Source organism: Temnothorax nylanderi, unplaced genomic scaffold (assembly GCF_030848795.1).
Source record: "Temnothorax nylanderi isolate EJ_2023f unplaced genomic scaffold, tnyl_v1.0 TNYL_tig0008_pilon, whole genome shotgun sequence".
Classification (NCBI taxonomy): Eukaryota; Metazoa; Arthropoda; class Insecta; order Hymenoptera; family Formicidae; genus Temnothorax; species Temnothorax nylanderi.
The window spans coordinates 1,005,723-1,026,722 of record NW_027249070.1 but is presented as its reverse complement, the minus strand read 5'-3'; the positions used below and the strand labels follow the sequence as shown (position 1 = coordinate 1,026,722).

At 37.7% G+C, this 21,000-nt stretch overlaps 2 protein-coding genes across 3 annotated transcripts; one reads left to right on the top strand and one right to left on the bottom strand.

Moving 5' to 3' along the window:
• Positions 1-3,834: 3,834 nt before the first annotated feature.
• LOC139783742 (cytochrome P450 307a1) lies at positions 3,835-10,273 on the top strand. Its single transcript, XM_071722892.1, has 3 exons — positions 3,835-4,747; positions 6,661-7,452; positions 7,643-10,273. Exons 1-3 carry the CDS (start codon positions 4,348-4,350, stop codon positions 7,969-7,971), a joined length of 1,521 nt encoding a protein of 506 aa, XP_071578993.1. The 5' UTR covers positions 3,835-4,347; the 3' UTR covers positions 7,972-10,273.
• LOC139783733 (trehalose transporter 1-like protein) lies at positions 10,127-19,917 on the bottom strand. Of its 2 annotated transcripts, none has more exons than XM_071722882.1 (5): positions 19,479-19,917; positions 14,165-14,221; positions 12,468-12,609; positions 12,030-12,349; positions 10,127-11,954 (listed from the first exon to the last, which is right to left on the bottom strand). In XM_071722882.1, the coding sequence occupies exons 1-5, from the start codon at positions 19,515-19,517 to the stop codon at positions 10,989-10,991; spliced, it is 1,524 nt and encodes a 507-aa protein (XP_071578983.1). In that variant the 5' UTR covers positions 19,518-19,917; the 3' UTR covers positions 10,127-10,988. The 2 variants fall into 2 exon arrangements, with proteins under 2 accessions (XP_071578983.1, XP_071578973.1); XM_071722872.1 differs by lacking the exon at positions 19,479-19,917 and adding an exon at positions 15,043-16,309.
• Between the last annotated feature and the right edge of the window lie 1,083 nt (positions 19,918-21,000).

The following is a 21,000-nucleotide window of genomic DNA, read 5'->3' as shown; positions in this document are numbered from 1 at the left end:
CCTCCGTCTTCCAGCAGCCTGGTCGCGCTTCCCACCTATCTACTATATATCTACCTGCGTACATTTTTGGACGAGTTTTCCATGCGAATTTATTGACCCGGCTTGGTAACTGAATGGCATAACCGCTGGTCGACGTTGATAGAATACAATATTTTTTTATCTTATAGAGAATTAAGTTATCAAATAGTCTCTCGCAGACACGGTAAAATTGGAATTCAAGTATAAACGGAATTATTCGATAGCTCTACTATAATAGCTTAGATTTAGAAAGACCTTGTCCTTGAGTAAGCACGTGGCACAGTTACGAATAATGCGAAAATTTCTTTGGGTCATGTTTATTTCGTGACGATGTGAGAGGTCCTCGAATAGGACGCAGATAAATCAAAAGCATGTCGTAATCGAGTGTCGATGTTGTGCTCTTGAGCGTTAGAGAAGGACGAAGAATTTTATCTGCGTTCTGCGTGCGACGCGACGTGTAAAAACATCGAGAAATAAATGACACCGCGGGTGGAAGCGATGGATTTTTCAGCACGTCAACGTCGTCAACCAGACGGTGTTCCGTTCGGGTGGCGGTCCTCGGAGCTATCCTCCGCTATCCTCAACTGTCCTACAAATCCAGGCAAAAGGACGAGCGGACTGCAAGGCAGGCGACCATCACCGCGCGTCCCGCCGCCAATCTTATTCATTGCTAATCCGGATAACCTTGATTTTCGGTGCTGGTTACCTTCGTATCGGCCGTCTCGGAATATATCTGCCACACTTTTTATCGTCGACGCATCTATCTGCTAGATCGGCCAGATCGGCCAGATCGGCCATGCGACCATCAAAATCAGCCAGAAATAAACCTCAAACACGAATCTTGGCCATGCATTGCGTCGCCCCAAGGAGAAGACATCATCAAAGATTTACCGCGAATCAAGATCAATGATGTGATGAAAATTGACGGATCGAAAACAATTCAGCTTTTTCCGCAGCTTAAGACAATATCTCGGACCGATCTTTTTTAATTGAAAATTTAAAAATACTTTTACTGATTCGTCATTTTGGCGTTTCTTAATTATTCAAATATATAAGTAAGCATGGTAAGAGGAATATGAATTCACACCATGTGTAATCGTGTTATTTCAATTCGTCCTTCATTGCTGTCGAGTACTTGACAAAAGTGTGTCGCGCTGCTTATTTCACTTTCTTCAGCTTTACTTCTTCTCTCTTCGTAATAATTATATTTATGATTCAATCTTATTTCGGTTTTTAGTGAGACAATTTATTGCATTAATCAAATGTATATATATATTCAGTATTTTTCTTTTATATATATATATATATATAAATTATATATATAATATACTTATATAAAATACACATTAAATATACATGTTATCACATCTTTACTAATATTTGTCGAATCGAGAATGTGGAAAAATAAGAGATTTTAAATTCTTGAATTACCGAAATTCTTAAATTGTCATTTCCTCCTGAATCCCGTTGCATATTCTCACATAGAAATCATGAGAAGTGACGCGTGCTTCGAACAGATTCTTCCGCTACGAGAGGGATCGCGTACGAAAGCGAAATGAAAAATCGTCCCGACGATGATGGGAACGACGACGACAACGACGTTGAGGAGAAGGAGGACGACGACGACAGCGGCGGCAAGCTTCCGGCCATGACTCGCAAACGGAGAAGAGAGGGCTTTCCCGTTATGCGCCTCGTCTCTAGAGTTGATTTGGCGAGCTGGTGGCGGCGACGGGCAGAGAGGCCGGTACCGCTAGCTTCCCAGAAATCGACTCTCGATAATACGACTCGATACGGATGAAGTAATCTCTCTACTGTCGCGCCGAGTGAGAGGGAAAAAAACCGCGGCACTGACCGGTGGGGGACCGTGTGTGCCATGCGATCCCCGCGGAGGACGGGGGCAGCGAGAGGATCCAGCGGAGGATAGGGGCACATATATGCACCACCATAACTCTCATGCTTTATTCATTAATTCGAACGAATTCGAGAGATGTATCCTTCTTTCTCATCAAAATTACGCATCTCTCCGGTTGGATTTACTTTTAACTCGCATATTTGTCCGCGAGTCCTATAGTTAATATACGTATTTAATCAGAAAACGATTTTTGTAAAATCCGCCCTGATTTCATTTATGAATTGTGCCAAAAGAAAAAACGCGTAAATTCTCAATATCGATGTGATGAGCACAGGTTGCACGCGCGCGCGGGCTATGTTTTTTTGTAGAACAATCTCTAATCTTATTCTGTTTTTTATCCATCCAAAATAAGATATGCTCGGAGATGTTAATCTCAAACATCTTCAGGATAAGAATTTTAATTCTTATATGTCTTTTCTCTTCATTGTTGTAATTACGCAAATGTATATACGTGTATTACTCATCTTTTCCATTATTCTAAGGAAAATTCGCCGGCGGAACCCGCTTGTTTCCCGCGTAAACAATGTTTACGGTTGTAAGCTAAATTAATATGGATGAAAGGAAAAGAAGACATCATTAGAATTGTATATTTCACTTCCTTCTCGACGAATAAAACACATTCGCATAGTTGTCTCACGATTACATAACGCCATTCAGCATCCTTCTGAGACGGATTTCATATTCAAGATCGATCGATTTATTTTTCTCGGTGAGAAAAGTCGTTCCAGACGTAAACAGAGTCTGCCACCTTAAAGTGTGGCAACGCGGAGGAAAAGTTTTGCAAAAAAGATTATCGCTACACATATAATAAAGTATTTATATCTGACTTTAAAATGTCAAAACGGATAATGAAGTAATCTCTTAAATGCGAGATACTGTCTATAGTGTCTGTTTTATCCTTTATTACGGCGTAATATGTGTTCTCCATTGAAAATGATAGTGATAAATAATTTATTCAATCTTAAGAATAAATGTATAATTTATACGATTGAGATTTGATGATGAAAACGAAAAATTGCGGATCTCTTTCATCTTTTTTCTCAACGCACAGGGAAACCATAATCCACCTTCTTGTTGCGCGATTCCGTTCTCGCATAGCTTCTTAAAGAGTTCGAAAATGCCATGTCGAACCGGCCAGCCGGCCACTAAAGGTGAAAAAGGTAACTTTGTTCTCCATCCACGTACCTTGTGGTGTACCAAAAGCGAATTACCATTGATCACCGACTTCGACATTCGTCTCGGGTACATCGCCGCGAGTACATCGGGTGGTACCGGCGATCGAGTCGGTCTCGGCGCAGCTGCGAGTACGCGTAGCATACGCTCGCACACTACCATCTTCGCTGCCAGAAAACTCGATGGCACCTTAAGGAGAGAAGTCAAGGGCAAGAAGCGTCCCTTCGTTTGCACTGCCTGGGCCCAGGAGGCCGCGGACCCTACCGGCGATTCCTCTCCCCACCTTCTCCTCTAGCACCCGTCCCTACCACTACGTAAGTTTGCTCTTTGCTCCACCGCCTCCGGGGCCCTTTTCCTCTCCCCCTTTACCCGGCGGACCCGCGATCATCCCTCCGCTGCCGTGTCTGCTTCTCTCCGGCCCTTCTCCCTCAGTTCTGCGAGCTGCGGACCCTACCAACCCATACGCGAGTGAGTATGTCCCTTCAAGTTTTCTTGAAATTCGTCTCTGTTTAAGCATACGAGAATGTCCACCACCTCCTCCTCCTCCTCCTCCTCCTCCTCCTCCTCCTCCTCCTCCTCCTCTTTCTCGTCTTTTTCCACCTCTATCGCCACCACCACCGTCTCCTCCTCCTGCCCTTCCTTCTCCTGTTGCCCATCTTGTCTCAACACGAGAATCCATATGTATGGGGTTGAGGCGCACAGTGCTCGACGCAAATGTGCTGACTACATTACGCCCGACTATATAAGATAGCCGGACAACCATCCTATCCCCACAGACCGAGTCAGATCGGCGGACCGTTCACAGACGGGCCACAAGGAGCTTGCGTCCCGATCGGCCGATACTCATTCGCGGTGAAGACATCACGTTTGCATCACGAGATCGTCTTGTGGAAGAGCCGACTATTGTTAACATTTCTGGCAAAGTGAGCAAGAAACTACTAAGAGTTGAAAAAATCGTCTTATCGAAGATATCGGCAGAAGTAGCTCAATTATCAAGACCAACGCGTGCTTTGATTTAAAAAAGAATTTATATCCCCGCAGAAAGGGTATAAATCGAAGTTCTGGAATCAGATAACTCGAATTCGAACGGCACGTCTCGAAAATATATCCATCGGAACGTTAAGAAGCATCGGGGAACATTCTTCCAGATTGACAGAAAAAAGGGAAGAAAGGAGTATAGAGGAAGAAAAAGGAGGAGACAGAAGATTCTCTTTTAGTGAAGAAATTTGTGATTGTGCCGAAGGATGATTTTTATCAGCGCTACGACGTACTTCCTGCTCGCTATCATTCTGATAGCCTTGGTCTTGATCCTGATGGACTATGTCACGTCGAAGAAGAAGCCGAAGAAATTATATGACGGCGAAGAGTTAGCCGACTTACTAGACCCACCTGGACCAAAGCCATGGCCAGTTTTAGGCTCTCTTCATATTTTGGGACGCTATGACGTGCCTTACAAGGTCTTCGGCGACCTCGTCAAGGCCTACAACAGCCAAGTGATCAAGATCAAGATGGGATCGCTACCTTGCGTCGTCGTCAATGGATTGGAGAACATCAAGGAAGTCTTGATCACCAAGGGCCATCACTTCGACTCCAGGCCAAACTTTATTAGATATCATCTTCTCTTCTGTGGCAACAAGGAGAACTGTAAGTATTTTATTCCTACTTTATTATCACCGCAAGTTTTCCACCGAAGATCAATTCACACAAAATTAGTTCTACTTTTTAAACTTGTAATATATTAGATTAATATCAAGGATTTATGGTTAAAAAATTGTGGGGTAGATTTACAACTTATACATTTGAAGCAGTTTTCTGGACGATTTGTTATCCTACGAATATCTATATAAATAATTAATAAATCTAGTAGGAATGACCCACGTGGTCAATTAACACTCTTAGATCGCTCGTCAAAACACAGATTACACGCACACGCAACCGCAACGAATCACTGTCTCAGCAGTTTGGATCACGTTGCGAGCATGTTTTCCGATCGCACATCCAACATGGAGATCAGAAATTCCGATTGTGATTTATTGTTCATCAGTCGTGAATCATTCGTGAATCATCGATATAGTGATGGCCTGTGATTTGTTAGCACCTCGTTCGGGAGCTCCCGAAAAATCGCATGCTAACGACCTTGTCATGCGTCGCGCGCGCGCGCGAGACACGTGAGCGCACATATGCGCGCGTATACTCAGACTCACTATACACGTATCTTATGCACGATGCATGATTTACTTGTCGCGTATATTTCATGCTCGTCCGCGCCGAAACTCGTGCTAAGGTCAGCGTAAGAAGCGGTATCAAGTGCAGGCGGAAAAGGTCGCGGTACCACTTTCACGCGTTCCTGGCTTACCCGGCAGCCGGCAAATAGGATCAAGGCTGATCCATCAGAATCGCCGCCGCCGTGCCTCGCGATCCAAGACGATCGCATTAACCCTTTCCATTGCACGCACGTACGCGCCGCAGCGGAGTATTTTATTTTCGCACGCACGTCACAAGCGCCGGCAGCTCTTAATACGGTCACCTCTATAAAATTTCTTGTTTGCAGAATGAATATTATTATTAGCTACTTAATCCCTGATTTTTTTCGTCACGCGCAATAAATTAATAAATTAATAATGTTTTTCCACACTGATCTTTCTTAATGTTTGCACATGATATTCTAATTTAACTCTCGTTACACATCTAATACGTGTTTCATTCAATCGTTTGTTATTCAAAAATCTGCAATACATTTCTGACTATATAAAATATTTGCTATAGAAAACTTTAAAAATTTGTTCTGAAATGTATTTTATTTTGTTTATGCCGATATAACGTACGTTTGCCAGATTATCACAGAAAGACAAGTGGAGGGAGGAGCTGTCGCTCTTCAGATTCTCGGGCGCCCTGCATGGCGAGAAACCGGGTCACTTCCTGCTGCTGTTTCTTCTCCTGCTTCGATTTCATATCAAACGCGCTGAACGACAAGTCGATTTTCTGCCTGAGTCGCGTCCGCTGGGGAATTGATGCCGCATTCGTCTAGCTGCGTTCGTATTACATTTCCGCGTACGCAGTGGCGCGCGAAGGTGTACGAAGTAGAAAGGGAGCGTGTGTGCGAATTTTTCTCTTGCAAAACGATGATGTTTCGAAACGCGATGTTACGCGCACTAGGACGGTTACAAGGGCAAGTTCAACGTTGCTGCCAATCGTGCTGATTGTCCTTTTCTCGATTTAGTAATTTGAGCCGCGATACATTCGTGGAATATATACGTTTAGCATCACGGCGCGGCGCGGGCGTCCCGACGTCAGCTGTTTCCGTTGCGAGTTACTATATATAAATTGCGATGCGATGAAAGCAAAACTAATTGATGCCGCATTGAAAAATGTCCTGAGTTCGTCTTAAATAAAAAAAAGAAGAAGAAAAAGACGGTTATTCCAAATATTCTTTAAATATATCTTTCAGCGAAATAAATTAAAATGCGCGAATTTTTAATAAAGCGATTTCAATGTCGATGTCAACTGAGAATTTGAAGCGGAATAACGATTAAATCACTCTTTCTTTTTTTTTACAGCTTTGGCATTCTGCAATTGGTCGGATGTTCAGAAGACGCGAAGGGAGATGTTGCGAGGGCATACCTTCCCGCGCGCCTTCACCACGCGATACAACCAGTTAAATGGGATCATCGGCGGGGAGGTAGACTGGCTGATTAATCACCTGACCGGCATCTCTGGTATTAGCCTGCACGCCAAACCGCTGATCATGCATACGTGCGCGAACATCTTCATCAAGTACTTCTGTTCGCGACGTTTTGGCCTCGGCCATGGTCCCTTCCGCGAGATGATCGAGAACTTCGACAAGGTCTTCTATGAGGTGAACCAAGGATACGCCGCAGATTTTATGCCGTTTCTGATGCCACTGCATCAGCGTAACATGACAAGGATGGCGAATTGGAGTCACGAGATCAGGATGTTCGTCGAGGAGAATATAATCGGGGACCGTCTAGCTAGCTGGAGGTCAGTCATACCTGAGGAAGATTACGTGGACTGCTTGATAAATCACATCAAAACTGACGGTGAACCCAAAATGACTTGGGACATGGCGTTGTTCGCGCTGGAAGACATCGTCGGCGGTCATTCGGCGGTCGGCAATCTCCTCGTCAAGATCCTGGGCTACCTGGTTACTCGGCCGCACGTACAGAAAGTAGCGCAGATGGAAATTGATGGAATTGAGATCCCGGGCAAGTTCGTCGGGCTGGAGAACAGAGGAAACATGCCGTATACGGAAGCTATCATTCTCGAAGCGATCAGGTTGATCGCCAGTCCGATCGTGCCGCACGTCGCCAACCAAGATAGTTCCATAGCCGGTAAGTAATTTTTTTCTTTCTTATGATATCAAAATGGATATCACGTAGTTCTTGCTTAGCGTTGAGAGCTTTTGTAATTTAAAGAACTTTACGAAACTGCGAGCAAAATTTGTAAATCTTCTTAATTAATATAATCAAAATTGTGACAGGTCATCGTTGATTTTATTTGAATCCTGACTTTTTATTCTAGGCTACAAGATAGAGAAGGACACATTTATCTTTCTGAACAACTATGATCTAAATATGTCGGATGAGTTGTGGACCTCTCCTGAGGAGTTTATGCCGCAGAGATTCGTGCAGAATGGCAAACTGTTGAAGCCGGAACATTTCCTGCCGTTTGGGGGTGGCCGGAGATCTTGCATGGGCTACAAAATGGTCCAATATATCAGCTTCTCAACAATAGCCACTCTGCTAAAGAACTTCAACATATTACCGGTAGAAAAGGAGCTTTACAAAGTTCCTATCGGCAATCTGGCACTTCCGGAGAGTACGTTCAAATTCCGTTTCGAGAGACGATAATATAATGGATAAAAAACGCGCCGACAATGAGAAACAATATGAATCCTGTCGAATCGATGAAATCGGAGCACGATTTTGATTTCTTGTCAATGATTCGACCACGGGCTGGGCTCTTGAAGACTTCGCCGATTACGCGGAATATCAGCGATCAAAGAGACCGATTGGATCCGAGCGGAAGGCAAGTTTGAAAAAACGGTTCGAGATATTTAATTTAACGTTAAGTCAGGACCAGCAGCTAGAAAGAGGCTTTTGACTCCAACGAAGCTTTACTTACGTAGGGAGGGTTAGATATGAGAACGAGTGGAGAGTATTCGATCTCCGACGCTAACAGAGCTTTACTGACATTACTAGATCGTTAAGATAGCTAATTGGATCGTTTCTCGACTCATGCCCTAGGAACGAATACACGCGGAGCCCAGTTTCGTTAGTTAAAATATTGGTTAATTATTTTACATTTTATAGAGTTTCTCTTTTTTACTTTGATTTAATCGAGTTACATAATTTAACAAAAATTATCATATATGAAGCTTAATTCATAATATTTTTGTGACAAGGTAGGTTGACATTAAGTCCCGACCATGAACAAAAATTGTTTTAAATAGAACGTCATGCATCGCCTATTATTTAGTGACTACTCGTTTAGAAAATAAGATCTCGTGAATTGACATTAAAAGTTGAAAGTTATCACATTAAGGAAATGCCAGGGCCAAGTCCGGACGATTCACGCATATAACTTTGATGCTTGAATATAATCGATGAAGAAGACTAAAGTTAATTGATAATTCCTTCGAGTTTAAAAGCGTATTATTTAAAGGCTTTATAAGAAATATGCACTTTTTGTGTATATGATTTAGAATCCTTTCGCAAAAATGACTTTTGCAAAAGATTCTAATTTTGCATTTTTTAACTCGAAGGTCTAAGATTTTATTTTTACTTGCATATAAAGAGAAATGCGAAATGTGCATTTTGCGTAACATACGTTTTTGTACAGTGTAGCATCGCATTTTTATTTCTTCTTCTTTCTCTTCCTCTTGGCATACATACTAAACGACTTTTCGTGTTGTTAAATCATTATGCACGTATTTCACAGTCTTCGTCATATTTCATGACATGAGGTGGTGCGAAGTAATCTTGGAGAGTAATCTAGGAGCACGGGAGCAGAAAAAGTGATTAAAGAAAGAATTAGAACATTAAAGTAATACGAGAAAATTTGACATTGTTTCCGAAATGTTTGCATTTTTTATTAAAATAATACCACATAAAATAATTATTATTCTCGACAGAGTAATATTTTTCTTCTCGTACCACCTAGCAAATAATAATTTATTTTGATTATCATTAACATTTATTAGAATATTATGTTATTATTATATATATAATTATTTTATATTATTATCGCTTTTTATTATTATTATCAAATATTGTCAGTAATCATGTTAATCGTCGCCCTATCGTCGCCCTATCCTTTCTCGCCTCGTTTCTCCCACGCTTATACAAATATATCCCGCTCTTTCACATTTCGTAAGTTGTATATTATTTTGTGTTTGTTATTTAATTATCGTCGTTGTTACGTATTTTTGTTAATTTATTATTTAAGATTTTAACAAGATTTTAATACATGAGACGTACATATATATATATGTGTGTGTATATATATATATATGTGTATGTATTTTTATATCAGCATATATGTATAATATTGCGATAATATACATATAGGTTTAGTATAACTTAAATAAATCACATAACTAATTATAAATTAATTCATTAATCAGTTGCGCGATGAGAGAGTTGGTGAACTATAAAATACTTTATGTTCGATAGCTTAAATAAGTTTCCGTCGATATCATCACGCTGTCAATTTCTCCGCGGAAAATACTCTACACTCTATACAAAGAAAAGTGACTCGTAATTGTAAAAGACAATTGTCACAAAGTGACAACTTAATCGCGGAGGAAATCTCGATTATTATCGCAATGACAAAATATTCTTAAATAAATAATAACGAATTTATGAAACACGTAAATATGTAACTCCTTTCTATACTGTTATCGGGTCGAGACTTGGACGTTATCACGATGCCAATTGTCGACTTTATCACACTTAACGTGTTAATTATTTGCGAGAACACAATTTACGAGAAATAAACTAGTGATAAGTTTCTCGCTCATTTAGCGCTTAAATAAGCTATGTGCCTTTATTCACAATTTTGTATTCACAATTGTTTAAATTGTTGAGTAGTAATATAATTTATTAATGATAAGTCTTATATTTAATTAATTATACGTATTATCGATAAAACGTAATCGATTTTACACAATATCTTTTTCTTTAGAAGATCTTCAGAGATACCGTCCATGATATTTAATCTTCCTTCTAGTAACAGGAAATCTTTAAAACGTATGATGATAAATTTGGACTGTATTTTGAAGATCTCCGGCTATGCTCCAACTATTGAACAATAAGTACTGAGTTCTAATTAAATAATACGTAATGTGTATTGTCTTATCAAAATATCATCTTCGAGATTGCATATCTCTTTGTCTCAAACTAGTACAAACCTAATCTTATTTTAATGTAATTTGCGAACACATTTTGCACGTGTAGAACTAAGTATTGATATATGGCATTGTTTTCGTTTTAATGGCAAAACTTTTATCGAGATAACAACACAGTTCCATTGTGTTACGTTTTACTTCTCTTCGTGAGCCCTAAGCAAATATCTTTACTTTTATCTTCTTCAATCGTTTACAAAATATATGATATGATAAAAAGATCTTTACGTATGACGTTATTAAAATAATTATAAGAGATATCTTATTACTTCGTTATACCCCTTAAATATCTTTTAAGAGATACCTTGAAGCATCACAGAAAGACTTTTGCATCCGTTTTATTTCTTCCATCGGCCGTGTAATTAATAATCGTACAATCGTACGCTTTGACCTCGTCTTCCTCTATGCAATTAGTATTATCTATTCTTGACGGTTATTTGCCCGCATAAGCAATAAATATTCTTAATTTCTTAAAAGACCAGCGGAGGTCGGAGCGACTATTTCTCCGACTATTATTCCTTCCGTCGGAGACTGCAATTCGATGGACTTCTTTTTCGTCGCGAACATGTCCTCGATTTCACGCAGGGTCTTTCCCTTTGTTTCGGGCAAGAATAATAGAACGAATATTGTGCCGACTAAAGACACGATCGCGAAGAAGAGAAACACGCCGTGCATGCCCATCAGCGACTCCATATCCGGATACGTCTTGATGGTTACTGCACTGAAGAGATAACCTATGGCAACCGTCGAACCGGACAATATATCTTTAACTTTGGGCGGATACACCTCGCCTACCATAGCGAACGGGATTACCAGGTAGCCCAAGGTGCTTGTGAATATATACATCACCATGCAAATCACTGGTACCACCCCGTTGTCTGCCATGACGGTTCCCTTCGCGGCTAAAAACAGATAGAGCGACAGGCCGCCCATAAAGATTGTCATCCCAACGCCGGAAATCATCGACGGTATTCGTCGACCGAATTTCCGGGACACCCCGGCCGTCAAAAGACTGGCTATAAAACGAGCAACGCCTATCAATACCGCTCCGAGATAAGGATCTACTTTAACACCCGACTTATCCATGATTATGACGGCGTTGTATATAACCACGAAGATCCCGGAGAACTGTTGGAAAAAGAAGAAGCTGAGCATTATGGCGAACGGCACCAGGGAGCCCCTTTTCAGCAAGTGCTTCAGCATGTTCTGATTCTTTTTCTGCGTCCGTGGTTTCAACTCTAACAGAACTTCCGCCGGTGCTGGTTGGTCCTTTGGTATTCCGCGGAATTTTTTCATGATCTCCAGCGCTTCCTCAGGCCGATTTTGATCCCGCAGCCACAGAGGAGTCTCGGGTACCACCAGCAAAGTGAGGGCGATCGCGCACAGCGGGAATAGAGCGCACAGTAAGGCCACCAGTCGCCAGTCATCCTTTGAAAAACAAAAAAAGAACAATAGGATTATGTATTATCATTTATATTGTATACGTGTACTATGAACATTTACCTTAACAATAGATCCGAAGATATAGACAATGAGGACACCGAGAGCGATAGAAATACTGGTCCATGTAACCATCGTGCCTCGCCATTTCGGTCCCGCTATTTCCGCTACATACACCGTCGTTGGAACCGATGCCATACCCGTGGATATTCCAGAAATCGATCTCCCGATCAAGATCTGCACGTAACTATTCGACGTGTAAATAGTCACCCAACCCGCCATTGAGATCAACGACGTCACGAACATGCTGATCTTTCTTCCTCGCCCCATCACGAGGCTCGAGAGTAGACAGCCGATAGGTGTACCCAGCGCCGATACAGTAGCTGTTGCGCAAATAATAATTTTTGCGATAAACGATATGATGATTAAAATTTATTTTTAATATTGCAAATCGATATTGCAAAGAATTCGTTGAAGGAATGAATTTTTTATGACACTAACCCATCCAATTAGCTTGATTAGCATCGAGTCGTATGTCATCATCGGTTTTCGGCTCTCTCATCGCGGGTTCTGCTACGGCGCTGTAACCGAAACCCATTGCTGGACCCAGTACGACAACATTGGCGCACAAGGCCATCAACACCTGTAAAAGAGAGGCTGCGAATCAGTGAAAAGTCGACGATATCGGGAAATCGTAACAATGACGTAAGAGTGGCAACGCGAAAAAACCACAGAATAAATATTTGTATTCTCAGTGAGGGGTAAAACCTTGATAAATTTCTCGACGGAGCGGAAAATTTATAACTAGACGTATTTATAGCTACGAAACATGACGCGAAAAACACGCAGTAAAGAGATAACAGCAATACGGGAGGTATAGTGCAGTTATCTTACCACCAAAGGCTAAGGTTAACTAATAAAGCACATATCAATCAGGGATCGAAATTTTTTATCTGAGCAATTTTCTTATCGCGTCAAACACTGCAGCTATTACGTACGTGAATAATAATAGAACCGGTTTATTGAATGAAGGTGTGTAGCCAGCAATTAAATACATCTTAAAATCTCGCGATAAAATGCAATGTAATACATATAGCGCCCCTCTCTCATATATTTTTCAAGATATCAAGATAACTATCGAATGAAAAATCTTATAAACGTAGATAGCATATATCTTATCATTGCTGATCTCAAGATTTGGAATTTTTGCGACGTCAGAGATAAGCGAAAAATACATAATATAAGGCATCTTTATTGCGTCCGAGAATAAGCTTCACTTATGCGAGAATCGTGCAAAAATGGAAATTGAAATTTTTAAAAAATATCGTTACTTTGTGCAAAGTGAAACAGCGTATGCCATCCCGTCGATAGATAGATATGTTGAAAAAAAGAGTAAATATAGATAACAGTGCAATATTGAGAATTGAAATAAGCAAAGTCTTTCTTGCGTGAATGAAACTGAGATAATTATCGTTGCTCTCGTATTTTTCATCTTCGAATCTGTAACTGACAATTGCTGCTGCAAGGTTAACACGACGACGTTTGCGATCTTTTTTGCGATTAAGAATCGCTCGTGAGTTACATAAATGTTTCCTAACAATCTACATAATTTATTATGAATAAAAACGAATTAACTTGAGGAAATCTGTTCGACTACACATCCTGTTTTTATTTCGTCATTTATTTTACATTTTATTTTCATTTTTATTACTACATTTTAATTCCAAGATTATTCGACAAAAGATCAAAGAGCGCGCAATAAACGCACTCGGATGTATCATTACCGAGATATAATATCTTAAAAATTGCAGAGAAAAAAAATTGTGATGTTTATTGGGAAATCGTGTGGATCAATTGCCAGAGCATATCAAACGCGTGTTTAGTATCACTTTATCCGCGCGAAAACAAATTAATTGAGTAATAATTTGTGCAAATAATTAACTATAGTATTTACGAATTATTTGTTTTTGATGTAGATTGATGAGATAATAATTAGCTATTTTGTCAACGAAATATGCTCGTTATTCTAAGAAGTAATTTATGTCAACGCTTAGATTTGATAAGTAATATTATCATCCACGAGTATACAATATAATATATTGAGTCACCTAAGCATCGCCTCTTATGGAAAGTAATCCATTAAAAAAAGAATTATGCGCAAATTGTTTTTACAGACATGTAAAAAAATGTTATCGTACTTGATAGGTTGTTCCGGCACGTTCCCACTTTTTTTCTTCGGTGACGCTGGGTTCTACCTGCAAAAAAAAAAGATTAACAGAGTATTAATCGTTTATTATCGATTTAATCGTTATCGCATTTCCGTAATATATATAATTTTTAGAGCTGAAATATACATTTTAAATTATAATATATCAGAACTGATTTTTGTTGCGTTTTTCTTCTAATCGTAACACATGATCTATCTACTAGGAATAAGAATAAAAACTGACAGATTTGACGATTTTAAATATAGTTAAACGTTTTTAAATGCATAAAAGAATGTTTACACGTAACGACTATTAATGTTTCTTGTAGTATAATTTATTATATGGATATAATGGACTGCTTCATAATGTTAGGAAAATGAAGATTAAAACGATACTAAGCTTGATAAATTCTGAATCGTTATCGCGATTCGGGAAATGACTAACTAATATAGAGACTATTTAGAGATATATTTCTAGAGTTAAAAGAAAGGAAGACGAAGAGGAAATCCGGGGAAAAGACCTGATAAACGTAATCATAATAAGCCCTCTCTAATTGAGTGCGATTATGTGACGAAAAAAACATTAAAAAGGAAGCAAGAATCAATTTTAATTGGTTTTCAACCAGATTTTTACATAAAATTTTTTTCTAGCAATGACGCTGAGAATTAACAAAAGATTGAACGTGGAGTATTATTTTTTCTTTTAGAGACGGAAAAAATATAAGATGTACTAAAATGCAATAATTTTAGGCACAAAAGACGATATATCGAAATTTAGAAAAAAAATTTATAATTTACTTTGTAATAAATGTGTAATAATTCAAAATTTGGGTTTATATTACATATTTTGCCGGAAATATATGTACATACCTTGATCTCTACGCACGCCGATGCGCGCTCACTCATATCGTTAACATCGGTTTGTCTACTCTCACCATTAACGTGCTCGTTCACATTATTATCTTTTTGTTCATTTATGTTGTTAGTATCTATTTGTTTATTTGCGTTATTAACGTCCATTCGTTCATTCGCATCCGTTCGTCCGTTCGCGGTATTAACGTCCGACGTGTTCGTCATGGTGTCTTTTTCTCTTTAATATTTTATTGTCCGATAATTAACCGTGTCAATCAAATAATAATACAACAATAGTAACCTATGTGGTGACTTTTTTTTGCAAAAAAAAACCTAATTTGTAATTTTAGAAAAGAGTGTCAGGATTTTTGTCTTCTTTATCAGTGTCACCTCTTCTCATTCTCTCTCTTTCGCGGTTCAATCGTTTATAACGATTTACAATACTCGATTCTGTATTTATATACTTGATAATACGCTCGATATCGTATCGCAAAGTACTTTAAACCTTCATCATCATTCATCGACCACTTGCATGGCTGAATGTTTAAAAGATACGAAAGCGTGGAATGATTGGAAATTCGACTGTTGCAAAGATGCGAAAGCGTTGAACGGGTTAAAATACATTAACTGCCGTCCCGTCCAGACATACGGCGAGTTTTAGATACGAGATCGCGCCTCCTTCCTTCACTCTCAGTCTTCTTTGTCCAGATATAATAATGTCGTATAATAAATACCGATCGTACATATAACAAATACTGATTGGCACGAAATTGTTTCTTTTGCAGAATTATCTGTTCGTATTATTATCGATAATGTTCCTTGCAGAAAATTGTGATCCGCGTTTGAGATTGCGTTTTCATATGACAAACGTATCTAATTTACGATCAGCGATTTTATTGTTTCAAACGAAGTCTTTGAGATATTCACCAGATTGCTCCGGAAAATTCTAAAAAATAACTTCCATTTTCCGATTCGTTTTATTTTCAGATCTGAGAAAGTACGCGTCGAATGTCCGTTTAATATTCAGTTCGAGCGATCATCTCTCTTTATCGTAATAAGTCTGAGATTTTTATAAATATGTCAAGTCTCTTTTTTTTCGCCGCACGATCGATCTTCTTTTAATAAATAGTTGGGAGTATTTTTCTTTGTGTATACGCCGCGAGGAAGTTCTCGCCCGATATATTCCGACATCCGTGAGCCTCGCGAGATGTAAGCTTCCGATGTAGCCGCGATTGTGACCAGTACTAACTGAGAACTCGTTATTGACTGAGGACGACGCACAGAATTTATCTACTGGCACCCGACCACGTTTTTCCACTCCGGGACCATTTGCGCCGCCCGCGTGATGATCTGCCATATCGGAGCTGAACGATGCTCGCGCGAATGTCAAATATACATATCCAACATTACATTGCCGTTACTGAGAATTCCGTACTGATAAGGAGGCGATTAACAAGACAATCGAAAGATTATTGATAATTGACGGGTCGCAAATCTGCGTGATAATGTTTAATCAGGCAGAGTAATTGACAATAACAGTGACAACAATAGTAGCGTAATTTATCATAATATCACAATATATCAGAATGATCTGACTGACAGAGAAAGAAAAATGAAATGCATATAATTCTGTTACATCAAAGAGAAGAGAACGTAAGAGAAGCTGATTACAATAAGTATATACTAATAACAGGCATAGCTATATCTTCTTTGTATTTATTTCGCGATGTTATATCTTCTTTCCTTAAATCTATATGCGGATATTGTATGTTGGATTAAGCAGTTCAATAATTTTTGAAGCAATTAATTATATTCTTAAAAATTACATATACTTTTATATAATTAATTACATTTTAATAATAATTATATAAAATACTGACAAATTTAATCATTCCAGTCTGATTAAGACAAAATATCTCTCTTACTTGCTTAAATTATTCAATAATGGATATTAGGGAATGTGACGCGCTAATTAAAATCTTTATACGTTGTTTATCCGTAGCAAATAAAATTTTTGTAACACGTCATAAAATTAAGCGCGTGAATACTTAATCTGAAACATCTGTTTGTCAAATCCAGTCAAAGTGAAAGGCTAATTAGCAATCGATGTGAGACTTCAATATAACTTCACGCTTCGATTGATTCTGCGCTACAAATTTATTGTGTGACTTCTAAATTCTTTCCGGTCGTATTTGTGCTCCGCTCGTCTTGACAGTAACTTGCGTAACTTCCTCGAACGAGATATACATATTGGAATTATCGTGACGTAATTTTTATAACACTCCGTTAACTTATCGATGCCTAAGACACTCATTAAGAAATACATTTTATATAAGCAATTAACATATATTTGTAAATTATGCATTGTGATCAATGCTATCTTGAAACATGAATAATTTAAATGACGCCCTTGGTGCTTTTCCCTATATTTAGATAAAAATTATGGCGTATATACAAGAATATTTAAATTTGTTTATTAAGGAAAAAAAATTATCAATTCTATTTTTCCAAATTTATATATAGTACATAATTTCATACATGTATAATTACAATGTTTCAAGCACCGAAAGTGATAACGACATTTCATAACAACAACGAATGTGACGTCGTTTTTAGTATCTCCTACAAATGACAATATCGCTGTTATCGCGAGACATCATAAGCAAACAATGTTAACACTTGCAAAACAGATCTCAATACAATCGCAAACGTAATTAACACGAGATGTAATATTTCGCTGAATATCGGGGACATTTGCATACGAGCAGCATTAATTGCAGAAGATATTTATAGATGGGTTTAATAAATTTGCGAGTTGTTTTCTTCTTTTCTGAGCTCATTTAATTTGACGGTGACCTATATAGATCCCGTTCGAAGAAGTTACGCAAGTTACTGCCAAGCCGAGCAGAACACAAATAAGACCGGAAATAATTTAGAAGTCACACAATAAATTATTGTTATGCATATCATCGCACTTTATTAATTTTTATCGACAATTTACTATAGTAGACAGTTTTCAATAACGATGTATAGATATCTTTAAAATAGATCTTATATCTTAAATAAATTAAAATCTACAATTTTTTATTATTTTATCTTTACATAAATTTATACATTTGTTTAAAAAATATATATTGTTATATATGTATATTATTAAATGTTTTATTATAAATACACTTAGATAAACTAATATTAAATACAATCATAAATAATTATTATATTTTTCTTAAAGTGCTATGATTCATTCTAGGATTTGAAATTAAAACATGTCTTGATATGTGCGTCACTAAAGAACACGTTTTAATAATGATAGTGCTAATACCGTTTAATTGTAACAAAAGAACTTTGCGTCAGATGCATATGGTTCATGGTTGAATTAACATTCTATTAATCTATTAACCCTGGTTCTGTGGTTGGTATTTTGGGATCGACAGTCATGCACACACACACACACATATGCATACAAATTAGAAGTAATTAAACACAACTTCATATAAGACAGTAAGCCTGTACGTAATACTGCATGAGAATGTTATCACTATCACGGAACTCTTAGCGCTTGCGTAAGAAGATTAAATCGTCACTACGGTATCGCGTGCACGTCACAACGCGCCGATCTCCGAGGCCGGTCGGTCGGCAATACCATTCGCTCGTGAGACCGATCAATTCTTGGCGAGATGGAAAATTTGTGCGATATTCAGCTACGTCAAACTTTGCGATCACCACGCGTTTATCGCAATGAAATCGCAATAAAAAACCGAAGCAAATTCGCAGACGACGATTGCATTGCCATTATTACCTATAATCACGAGATTATTAGATCTCATTATCGCTTGTAATCGTATAAGATTATTACACCTCATTACAGTGCAATAAGCGCAACAAATAGTGCGGAAAAGATCAAAGTATGATGTCGATCCTGAGTGCAGATACTGCAGATCTTATTTGATTATACATTTGACATCTATCATATTGTGCTTTATTTGGACATTCATTTATGATATCAAGTTTACTTTAGCGATTTACAATTTTTGATAGAATTTAGGGAGAAAATGTGCATTTAAAATATGTCGAAATTTGTCGTATAAACAAGATTAGATCGTTACTCTTCTTACAAACAAAAAATTATTTACGAATATAGAAAACGGGCTAACTAAAAACCAAGCGCGGTAAATTATGCGCAAAAGTTTTTATTTTTATTTTTATTTTACATATTTTCCAACCTTGACTGCGCGCCGACTAAATTTGTCAGACTTGAAACACAGCTCCGGTTGGAGTAGTAAAAAAGTAGTAAACAATTATTTTATATAAATCTGATATTTCAGTTTAGATAAAAATATGTAAATATGCATAAGTGAAGTCTTTGACGAAAGGTACAGCAAGCTATCGGAATGCACTTGATCGTATGTTACAAAACAGGAAGCGAAGTTCGAAAGGTTCGTTGACCTACTTACCGGAATGAAATGGCTACATTCTTCATCAGGAGAAGACATATTTCCAGATAAAGTAATATGTCCGTGCAGCGAAATTGCAATCACCTTTTATGCATCAATTTTAATAAACTAGAAATGTTCACTTTAAAATCCGTGTATATAATTCTTAACGGTTCATTGATGTGACTTGACGTTCTTTTCACAAGATCTATTAGAGTATTAGACGAACACGCTCTATTTATCGATAAAGAATACACACACAGTGATACGTTTATTACATCGATAACAGATTCTTTTTCTCGGGAATGAAATTGTTGTTCACGTTAAAGTAGCATAGCACATAAAAATTATATATATCTTCGGGATCGTTATCGGTACTTGTCCATATTATCGATATTGATGAAAATATGCATTAACTTCAAAGTCATCCGGTTTGTCTTGTGTTTTCTCTGATGAAAGCGCGCACTAAAACTGACTTGTTTAACCACTTGACATTGCTATATGAGCGCCACAAGTGAGACTCGCGTTTATTAGATTTGGAATGTATTCGGCGCCTTACGAGTGATACTCGTGTCTGTTAGATCTGGACAGTAATTTACAGTTAGATCTAGATAATAATTTACACACAATTATTATCGCCATATATTATATTCTCCAAAAAAATATAAAAAAAAATATTTTTAAAAAATATTTGAAAAGTCGGATTGTGCAGAAAGGAATTATTATTTGGACGACAAATTCTCACGTTATCAATGCATTAACTATGTAATTAACAAAGTATTTTTAACAATAGGCTTCTTAAATTATCACATAATTGTGCCTGTAACGACAGTATGACATTTGATCGACCACGAGCGAGTTGATGGTCTTGACTTTTTACAATGTTGGACGTACACGTGGCGATGTACGTAACAAACGAGTATATCGCGAGGAATTTTTATTCAAAGTGCGTTATCATTCATGAATTATTCGATAAATCATTTGTCTGTGTTCTAATCGCAATATCGTTATAGTAGTGTCATTGAGTGGAATAAGTGGACTAGATAATATAGAAATATTTCATCTGTTCTCACAAAATTTTCGCGAGGCAGCAACAATACAGCAAATACAAAAATGTATCTACGATTGAATGTGCAAAGAGAAGTGCTCTTTTTGGTATGCCATTAAGTATATTATTTAAGTATATTTAATAAGAAGAGAGATAATTTTAATTAATGTGGTTCATAACGTACTTCTATAAAACAGATTTATGAAAGAATTTTTAAAATGTGAGTTTAGATTTCCAAAATTTTTAAATGAGAGAAAAAGTATTTTTAGTTTTAATATAATAAAAATGAAACGTATAATAATATTAAATATCTAATATATATATATATATATATAATCTGTGTTGCAGTTTCTTTACACTGCTATTACCAACTTGAATGCAATTAATATAGAAGCCAATTTGGGATATTTCTCCGTAATCCTTCCGATATTAACGAGTAACACATCATCGATAATTTTAAGCGCTACGGAGGTACTTTTATTTGCTATGAACAAT